The sequence below is a fragment of the Myxocyprinus asiaticus genome, chromosome 1 (assembly GCF_019703515.2).
Source record: "Myxocyprinus asiaticus isolate MX2 ecotype Aquarium Trade chromosome 1, UBuf_Myxa_2, whole genome shotgun sequence".
In the NCBI taxonomy this organism is placed as follows: domain Eukaryota; kingdom Metazoa; phylum Chordata; class Actinopteri; order Cypriniformes; family Catostomidae; genus Myxocyprinus; species Myxocyprinus asiaticus.
The window spans coordinates 17,549,270-17,560,120 of NC_059344.1; the positions used below are offsets into that span (position 1 = coordinate 17,549,270).

General features: G+C 39.8%; 1 protein-coding gene across 1 annotated transcript; it reads right to left on the bottom strand.

Annotated features, from left to right (window-relative positions):
* Positions 1–181: 181 nt before the first annotated feature.
* LOC127443102 (prospero homeobox protein 1-like) lies at positions 182–5,526 on the bottom strand. Its single transcript, XM_051701618.1, has 5 exons — positions 5,266–5,526; positions 2,852–4,402; positions 1,476–1,583; positions 945–1,145; positions 182–851 (listed from the first exon to the last, which is right to left on the bottom strand). Exons 1-5 carry the CDS (start codon positions 5,419–5,421, stop codon positions 663–665), a joined length of 2,205 nt encoding a protein of 734 aa, XP_051557578.1. The 5' UTR covers positions 5,422–5,526; the 3' UTR covers positions 182–662.
* Positions 5,527–10,851: the final 5,325 nt, after the last annotated feature.

Sequence of the window (10,851 nt, forward strand, 5' to 3'; positions counted from 1 at the left end):
ATGCAATCAGGTGCTTCGGCTTACTTTCAGGGTAAACCACCGTCACTGAGTTTGAGAACCAAGAGCTGTTTTCAATCATATAAAAGATATGTGTGCAACATTTGTCTCTTACTTGGTGTACTCAGGCAATAACATGTCATACGTACTTTTATAAATAATTACAGTCTTGCATTTGACAATAAACGTTTCACTAATTTTAATACACGTTTCAACATCACAGGTCCACAGAAACTTAGCAATGTTATATAACAAGTAATATAAAAAAGGTCAACAAAAGCCAGACAGCATTGCGTTTTAAGATAAATTAATGATCAATAATGTAACATCAAGTAAAATGGGATTTTTCTTTTTTCACATAATCAGAGCATTCCTCAGTGCTGCTAACTGGAATAATGCTGCACTAAAGTAGAATGTATGTTATCAATTAGATTGTTTAAACAAGAAATACTTTCGAGCATCATTATAATAATAAACTACACATTCAGTGTCCTCATTCTTTACAGTGCAATTGCACACTTTTTTTTTTCTTGGATCTTCTTTCTTGCCCATTAAAATTGTTCACTGTTCATATTGAACTGTGCATGCTTGTGATATCCATCCATGCACATATTATTTTTTTTCATTATTTTTTTTATGAGACTGTATGTGCATGTGAACTCTATTCAGCCCATCCGGTAAGTGTCCGTGGGACAGCCGGGCAGGCGGAAGCTGTCAGGCACCGGGCTGTCTAATTTACAGATGATCTTATAGATGGCCTTCTTCCAGCAGGGATCAGTATCTCGACCGCTCTGTATGGCGGTGAAAAACTCCCTCAGGGCTACCTCAGATACCTCCACAAACCTCTCTGGAACCTAGAGAGAGGACATGAAGTTTACACACAAAAAAAAACACATGGCTGCATGCAGCACCCATCCCTTCAATCACATGTACTCATACACACTGACCTGGTAATCATTGCTCTTATTGTAGTGCATGTTAAGGATGCGATAAAGCTCAGAGTCCCTGCCCAGGCGCAGTGATCTTTCTCTGGCAGATGCAAGCCCCTCTCTGGCTGCCTGGCGAGCAAAGCGTTCCATCTGGATATAGAAGAACTCCCGGAAGTTACTGAACCACTTAATCAGCTGTGAAGTGACACAACGGTTGAACTGTGTAGAAGGAAAACAACAGCCAAATTAATTTTAGCATCATTTCAAAAGCTATATTTTGAATGTAGGTCTACATGATACCTTTTGGTATAATGTTTTGGAGACTTTCTGAGTTGAATTGCATAAAACTAGCTACATCTTTATTCAGTATTCATTCATTACAAATGTAATGGTTAGAACCATGCCACACTGCTGTATTTAGGTCAGTGTAAATTAATTAAATAAATCATTAGCCTACATAATCTGTGCAAGTTTTGCCCACACATGAAATACTATTTTGTTCAGGGCAGTTGTAAGATGAATCTTGTGTTCATGCAAATGAGACATCACCTTGACATCAGGGAAGTATGTCTTGAGTGTGCTGGAGCTGGGATAGCGTGCGTAAAAGAACATGAGTTTGGCTTTCTTCAGGTGGGATGGAGAAAGACCTTCCTGAGAGTATAGACGGTTAAGGAACTTGTGCTTAGATACCACATAAATACACACGTGCACGCACACACACACACATATACACACACAGTGTAGAGAAATAGGACACATTTGTCCAGTTAAAGCCAACCCAGGTCTCATGACAAGTCGTAATAATAGTACAAGATGGCAAAACTCTTAAAAGTCTAACTAGTTGGCTTGTACAACAACCTATTACTTTTACTACAACTGAGAAAAATAAACAAACCAACGAACAATGAAAAAAGGATTTTTCCAAAGTTGACTCCCTAACTCAAACATAAAGCCCTAAATCGACAGCATTTGTGGCATAATATTGATTACCACAAAAATTTATTTCAGCATGTCCCTCCTTTATTTAAAAAAAAAAGGCTAAAATCTGGGTTACAGTGAAGCACTCACAATGAAAGTGAATGAGGCCAATCCATAATGTTAAAATATTCACTGTTTCAGAAGTATAGCCACAGGATGTAAATAATGTGTTAACATGATTTTAGTGTCTATAAAATAGCTTACTAACCTTTTCTGTGTAAAATTATATTCAGTGTTACAATTTTGTTGCCATGACGACGTAACGCTGTAAACCCTAAAACGACGATTTAAACAAATTCATAGATCATTTAATACACCAGTTTTAACAGAAGAATTAATGTAACTGCTTTTATAAAATTATAAACTTCACATATCTGCCTTTAAACCCTCCAAAAATTGGCCCCATTCACTTCTATTGTAATTGCCTCATTGTAACCTCGATTTTTGCTTTTTTAAAGAAAAGGACAGACGAGTGAAAATAATTTTTCTTGTGGTAATCAACATTATACCACAAATGCTGTCGATTGAGCTTAACTCGTAGTAAACCCCGAATATTCCTTTAACCCCTTTCCCAAACCTAAACCTAACCATTATTTTTTTTAAAATAACTATTTGTTTACCACAACAAAAAGAAAAGAAAACAATGAGGTTTAAAATTAGACGAGGGAAGCGAATTATAGGTTGCAGACATTTCCTTTCTTAAAATGAAGTGTTGGATGAGAGGCTAGTTAAAAGTGGATGCCTGTATTGCGTCAATTTGAAATTCTGTGTGTTTGATTGTTTGGTCTATAAGTCGTACCTTTCATACTAGGCAAGTCATATGATATTTTACGATTTACCATCTCGTACATGACACAGTGTAGGATGAAGCATTTAGCCTCACCTGTCCATTAGGAGTTACATTTTTCTTATATATTTACATAATTCACATTTTTTTAAAAGGATATTGACCCAGCGGCAAGATATAGTGCTGCATCTCCTCCATCCATCAATCCTGCTCCCCCTCCCCTCATTCCTCCTTCCCTCGCTCTATCTGACTGAGAGGGGTCTAACTGGCCTAGTAGAGGGAGGTGTGGGAACGCTGAGTTGTGTGAACGGAACTCCATGAAAGGTTCGGACATGCAGTCCTTATGAAGAGGCAAACTAGAGAGGGAGCGGGCAAAGAGATTCTGCATGGTGTAGTGGAGAAGGGGTAAGGGCACAGGGTTATCTGTGGGATAGGAGGGTAGGAAGTGGTCTTTGCTCCTTTGGGGTAAAAGTGCTGGGAGAGGGGGCTGGGGTAAAGGAGCGAGGCTGGGATTGGCTTGAGGGATGAGGAGGTCCTTGTGCCCACTCTGAGCAATAGGGGTCCTCTTTTCTTGAGGACTCTTAGTGACGAGTGGTAAAGCCTCCACCTGCTCTACCACGTGAGCAACTCTGTCAGGTCTCTGCCTCCTGTTCGAGTTTAGATCCAGTGCCATACTGGTTCCTTGGGCCATAGTGGTAGATGTGACCGAGGAGGGATCTGTTTCAGAATAGAGCTGAACAACCCTGTCAATCACTTGAGCCACAACACTTGCCAGCTCCTGCTTCAGAGCTTGAGCAAACTTCTGCCCTCCTTCTACGCTTTCCCACTCACCCCTGATCAGACTGCAACCCAGCCACACCTGATCACCATTTAACTCCAGGTCCAGGTCCATGGATGTCTCCGGGAATATTCCTGCATTCCCATTCTGACTGCTTTCATTGTTTTTCTTAGACGAACAGCGTGGGGGAGAAAATCCACCACTGATGAGAGGATCATCCCCATCGGAAAACATCTCTGCAACCTCATCGAGATTTATTGCTCCATTCACTTGTTCTTCCTCTCGTCCTTTCTCATTATCGATCTCCCCTCCATACACTCTCCATACCTTGCGTTGAAGCTCTAGAAGTTTCCCTCTGGTCTCCTCTAGCTGAAGCTTCAGTTCTTGCCGCTGTCGCTTCCTGCCTTCCCTCCTGTTTCCCTGTTCCCCTCCTTTCCTCACCTCCATTCTACCTGAGGCTCTACTCTTCCTACCCCTCTTGCCTTCCTCACCCATCTCTTCTTCACTCCTATCTGCTGAGTCCATTCTCAGTCTCTTTACTCTTGCAAAATCCTGGCTCCAGTCTCCGAGTTCAGGTGCAGAATCTTGTCCCTTGTCTCCAGGACAGTGCTGTGATGATGGGGTACCCCCAACCACAAAGTCCCTCTTCCCAAACACATCCTCCTCGCTTAGATCGCCATCTACTAGCAGCCCAGGAAACAAGCCCTGACGCTGGCGGAAATTACCCCACCTCTGGGAGGCACTGTTGGGGTGCATGAGAGGGGAGAAGAGGGGGTGGGAGGACAGGCTGCCAGGCGAAAAATGATGGCTCATGGGGTTGGAATCTGGCAGACTGCGATACAGTTCAAAAGGGCACATCTGGGCTGGCTGCTGATGAAATCGATCTGAAGGGGAATCCATAGCCCGTCTTCCTTTCTGATGTGGATTCAGGATCTTTAAAAAGACCACAATTTCAGTTTTCAAACTGCCTTGATGCAAATATATCAAATACAGCAGTAGACAGTAAGTTATTTGGATCAGTTTAAAAATTGTTCAAAATCCCCTCTTTGTTATCATCATCGGCTCTTTTTTTCCTCTCTGCGTGTGTGCATTATCTGTCCACTGACAGCTGTACCCTCTGTTTGTTCAGATTGTTGACTCTATATCTCTCATCCGTCTCTGTCTCTCCCTCTCCAACACATACTCAGCAAAACTCAAAAACATGGATGGTGAGACAGTAAATATTTAAATGCGATTACTACAGTCCCAAAGCTCTAAGTCTGCATTTTTTCACCTTGTAATGCTAAACAAAATGTGTGATAGATAGACAGACAGACAGACAGATAGAAAAAAGAAAAACAACTCATTTATCCTAAAATCAGATTAATAGAAATTACTCTCCTAAACTGACGCTTTTGCCATTCCCACATTGGCTCAAATCCCACAGATGTCATCAGATTACTGCTCCAATCTAAAGCCGTTTAACTACCATGGAAAGACGTGTGACAGATGGAAGGAAACCGTCCTCACGGATAAATTATATAAATTATTTTTTGTTAATTACTGACCCACTAACCAAGTCGCCATAAATAATGTCGCGGCGTCTCACATCAAAGTTTTGTTCCTGTTATAAAGGCAGATTTCGCTCCTGCTTGAATGTGAACAGCTGAACGCACGAGCGGACATTGGTGAACTCTCTGCGCGCGTGTCGCAGATTCACTAATAGATAAACAGATGAGGCGCGTTTGACAAGGGCAAACAAATACGCGGATGACTCAAAACGGGGTTTAAAGAGTAAAAAGGTCTAAATAACTTACAAATTCGTCAGTTTGAAAACGTCTCAATTTCCTGGCTGATAATATTTGTTTCTTGCCGAGGTGTCCGCTGAATGACTGGTGCCCGCTTGTCACCGGGAGCGCCACCGAGTTTCCTGTTATTACTGTCGCTCCGGTCTTGCGCTGTCCACATCTCATCCTCACGCACTCTATCGCGTGGTGATCAGCCAGTAGGCGTCGAGGCGCGAGGGAGGGATGTCCGCTGGCCCCGTGCGCTCTCTATCTCTCTCTCTCTCTCTCTCTCTCTCTACTCACTCACTCACTCACTCACTCACTCACTACACACACACACACACACACACACACACACACACACACACACACACACACACACACACACACATTGCCCGTCCTCTCTGTCTTTCACTCTCTCACATACTCTCTCGACGTGGGGCAACTATCCGGTTAGGAGCCTCCACCAATCATAAACGACTTGATTTACTAAAATGCTCAGATGTGGCCCACATATATGGTAAAATTACATAAATTTAGCATGATGACCATAGTTTTTGTTACTGCAGTTAGTATAGTTAAATACTACTATATTACTACAGTATTAAATGCTTTTAGAATCTTATTTTTTCCCTATTTTCTTTCTTTCTTTCTTTCTTTCTTTATATACAGAATATACTGTATGTATATATATATATATATATATATATATATATATATATATATATATATATATACACACCAATCAGCCACAACATTAAAACCACCTGCCTAATATTGTGTAGGTCCCCCTCGTGCCACCAAAACAGCGCCAACCCGCATCTCAGAATAACATTCTGAGATGATATTCTTCTCACCACAATTGTACAGAGCGGTTATCTGAGTTACCATAGACTTTGTCAGTTCAGACCAGTCTGGCCATTCTCTGTTGACCTCTCTCAACAACAAGGCGTTTCCATCAAGCAGAACTGCCGCTCACTGGATGTTTTATGTTTTTGGCACCATTCGGAGTAAATTCTAGAGACTGTTGTGCTTAAAAATCCCAGGAGATCAGCAGTTACAGAAATAGTCAAACCAGCCCATCTGGCACCAACAATCATGCCACAGTCGAAATCACTGAGATGAATTTTTTCCCCACTCTGATGGTTGATATGAACATTAACTGAAGCTCCTGACCCATATCTGAATGATTTTATGCACTGCACTGCTGCCACACTATTGGCTGATTAGATAATCGCATGGATGATTGTTGGTGCCAGATGGGCTGGTTTGAGTATTTCTGTAACTGTTGACTTTCACACATAACAGTCTCTAGAATTTACTCAGAATGGTGCCAAAAACAAAAAACATCCAGTGAGCGGCAGTTCTGTGGATGGAAACACCTTGTTGTTGAGAGAGGTCAACGGAGAATGGCCAGACTGGTCTGAACCAACAAAGTCTACGGTAACTCAGATAACCGCTCAGTACAATTGTGGTGAGAAGAATATCATCTCAGAATAGCGGGTTGGCATTGATTTGGCGGCACGAGGGGGACCTACACAATATTAGGCAGGTGGTTTTAATGTCGTGGCTGATCAGTGTATATATATATATATATATATATATATATATATATATATATATATATATATATATATATATATATATATATATATAAAATATAACAAAAAAATCTTTAAATAAAACAAACAAATCAACTGAAAATATACATCTGGAATTTTTTTTTCTCCACCTCTTATGAGTTTGCATCCCTAATATTGATTAATTACAACAATATTACCACATTATTAAATGCTGTAAATAATTAATAATTCTCATTCAAACAGTGTTGGAAGCTTTCAGAATGTCATTTTTTGTCTTTTTCTAATTTTCTTCTCATTTCATATATTCCAAATAATTACACACATAAATACCCCTAATAAAATGTGCTCAAAGAGACTGTATGCCAAGTTTAACTTGATAACAAAGAAACAGAGCTCTCCATAATCAGAAACTCCTCCAGCACTCAATGTGTGAAAGCTGATTATCAGTCCCTCCACTTCTCTTCATAGCACCCCTTCTCTCTCTTTCATTGTTTTCATCACTCCCTCTTTCCCCCACTTCACAGACAGACCCCTCAACCACCCAAACTGTTCACAATAACCAGTGGCTACTGTTGTTATGGAAACAAGAAATGTGACACAAAGCCTTATTAATAAAAGGTGCTTGTGACTAGAAAAATCCAAGTAAACAAATTTCATTGATATGTATGTGTATATATATATACAGTCTAACTAGTCTAAGTATTGAATAGATACAGACAGAACATTAACTCAGTTGTGTACTTTAACAAGTGTTTACGCTAATAGATTCCTGTCAGTTTCCTTTATGAATCAGTTTAAATAGAAAAAGAAAAAAAGACTGTAAGTGTGCAATGCAGGTGTTAAATTCCATGATAAATTCCTTTTCTGATATTAAAATCCATCTGCACTGCAAACATACACAGACCTTTCATAAGGTCAGGCTGAAAGGCTTTTGAACCTATTAACAACTCACATGAATCCTTTGAACTAAAGCCAAATGACTGACAGTAAACAATATTAAAATGCATGAGTAATTCTAACAAAGAGCTATGAAACACACCAAAGGGACAGTCATTTGCAAGCAGTGTTTTAAAAATGCCACACGAATGTAGAGCCTTTCAAACGGTGGGAGACATATAAAAATGTCTCATTTGAATGAGTCACAATCAAACATATTGCAATATGAGCCCATAATATGCACGGAATGAAAATGTGGCATCCAGGCGAGAGAGAGAGAGAGAGAGAGAGACGAAGCGCAGATAGACATTTGAGGGGGTCGATGGACAGGCAAAGTGTTTGCCCATTGGCTCCCTCTGAGGGGAAAGTGTATATGAGAGAAAAGAGCACACACACATTCAGCCTTGGGCAAGGTGACTGAGGGGAGACAGTGAGTGACAACTGGTGTTTGAAATAGAGGATGTTCAGTCTGAAGGGACAGAATAATGAAGCAAGTTTTTAAGAGTAAGTACCACAAAGACGTCAAACTCCAAGGATGAAGACAAAGCCACACAACCAGAATGTGAGAGCTCAGTAGTGATATTACATTAATGGTGACTGTTTATTGAGGATTTGTAACTATTTATAGACAGATATATCATCCTCAGTCACTTTCATTACACGAAAAAACAAAAAAACAATCAAAGTGAATGGTGACTGAGACTAGCATACTGCCTAACATCTCCTTTTGTGTTCCGCTGAAGAAAGAAAGTTGTATGGGTTTAGAACAATAGTGTGAATGAAGGCTCTGATACACTCACAGTGAAGCTCTTCTTTGTTCTTCGCTCAAAGATAGAAAGAGTGTCGAAACAGCAGAGCAACGGTATACTGTTTGCAAACATTCGAGCACAGTCTATGTTGGTGCCGATGTTTAGAGGAGCATTTAAATATGAGATGCACGCTGTCGAACAGAATACATGTACAACATGAACTACAAATGTGACATTAAAATGTGTTTTCATTTACTACATGCCTCATTCTCTGGATATAATTCACATGAGATCAATAAGAGAAGCTGTTTTCAACACATGGTGATAATTTAAATAAATATCTATGCAGTAGATAATGTAATGTGTAATTTGTCATGTTTACATTCTGCATTCATGGGCGCTAACACTGAAGCCCAAAGTATACTTCGGTTAGACGCGAATGCTAGGCGTACAGGACACGTGACGCAAATTTCATCATCAACAGAGTGCTTGAGCACTGAACGTGTGCAGCCTGATTTTTCTGAGGCGCGCAGTGTGCAAATGCGCGAGGAATTATTTGCAGTACTAAGAGGGACCAGAAGGTGGCAATACTCTCATTTGAGCTGTTGCTGTGACAAAGAAGTGCTAGAAGAAGATGTCATCACTGGTAAATGCAAGATGAAAGGGGAAACAACAACAGTGGATGTGTCAAGAGTGCGTGTGTGAAGAGATCCCTGCATTTTTTTAACTTGAGTCTGAAGGACTATAAAGACATCTTTATTGGTCTAAACTCCTGAAGTGAAATAGTCCAGTGTCTCATAGAATTTGTAGCGCATAGGCGCCAATAGCCTGTGCCTGCGCGCACAGTCAAATTAAGTATACTTTGAAAGGCTGAGCGTTCGTCTGTACGCAGACGTTCAAGGTGCACTCAGTAACTTTTTGCCCGTGTCATCTTGAACTTACAGTGACACCTAGTGGTGTGGATGCAGCATCATTCAAAATCAATAGTTTTCAGTTACAGATGACATTGTAGAAATTCACTATTCACAATCAGCCATGCTGAATTGAATCCAAGAGTGAAAGTGTCCAATAACAAGACAGTTACTGAGATTAAGCGAGTAGTATTCAGCTGGTCATGTGACTCTAAAATGGCAGCCCCCATAATGAGGGCACCCCTGCCCCATGTAGAATAAAACAGCTTTTAAAAGGTTACTGATATGACTATGAGTACTCATCTCATGTGAGTGCTCATGATTATACACATATGTTTCAAAATTACAATTTGTTTCTTTAGGAGTAGATTTTTTTTAATGGGGAAAAAATTACTGAGTGCACCTTTGCTTCAAAACCGAAGTACTGTATACTTTGGGATTAACACACAGCCCTATGTGACTAAAATATGAATCGTATTAGCCACTGGCGGGTAAAAATTCAGATTTTACTCGCCAGAGCTTGAGTTGTGTAGTGGCGCAAAAGAACTTGAGTGCTTGAGTGCTTTTACTGAATGAGAAGCTGGATTCAGAAAGCCTTGTCTTTTACAGCGTGTTGTGTCTCGTGAGCGCGCACTCTGAAGGTAATTGACCTTATTTGTCTGCAGTGGATCCGGAACTGTCGTGAACGCGCTGTCACCATCACTTTAGTTGAGCCTTGAAATGTCACTGACTTTGCATTTAACGACGTCAACTCGTTGACTTTGGTTAAACTTTTCCACTGTTTTCACAACATTCTCCGTTTTAAAGCTAGCCTACAGACCAGTAACGCGCCTGTTGGACTTCTGTTAGAAGGTAAAAGTGTTGCAACACTCGAGAGCTTGTCCAATAAATGTTTCTACAAGCTAGTCAATACACATTATACAAGTAAAAGTTCCGTGTATTTTGTATTCAAAGACGATACCCAGGCACCCCATTTTCATTTCATGTCTCTTTTAACATTCATTCTGTTATTTACAGACAGTTGGTGATCAAAAAGATAAAAAGAAACATAATGTAATTCATACATTATTTATAATCATACATTGCAACTTCTTTCTCGTTAATGTGCGCTGCTCATTCAACCATAAACACTTCTCTTAAAGAGACAGCACCAATTTAGCGCTTGTTATTGATGTCAATGTAAACTCACTGTAAATGGCACTAGTGCATGTACAAACATTCAACTAAATGTTGTAATGTAGTAAGTGTTATAAATGTGTAATTACATGAATATTTAAAGGCACAATCGTACATTATGAAATAATATAACTTTAGAAAACACTGTAAATATGAAAGAATTTAACAAATCCAAATTTTTAACAAATCTATGCAAGGATTTGTTAATTTTAATTTTAATTTTACATAGTAGTTTTGTTATAGTAGCACTTAAATTATTAT

Coding starts and splice junctions, on each gene's coding strand:
- LOC127443102 (XM_051701618.1), bottom strand. CDS start 5,421: ATGAGATGTGGACAGCGCAAGACCGGAGCGACAGTAATAACAGGAAAC. Junction 4,403..5,265: donor GTTTTCAAACTGACGAATTT/GTAAGTTATTTA, acceptor GTCTTTTTAAAG/ATCCTGAATCCACATCAGAA. Junction 852..944: donor ATAAGAGCAATGATTACCAG/GTCAGTGTGTAT, acceptor TCCTCTCTCTAG/GTTCCAGAGAGGTTTGTGGA.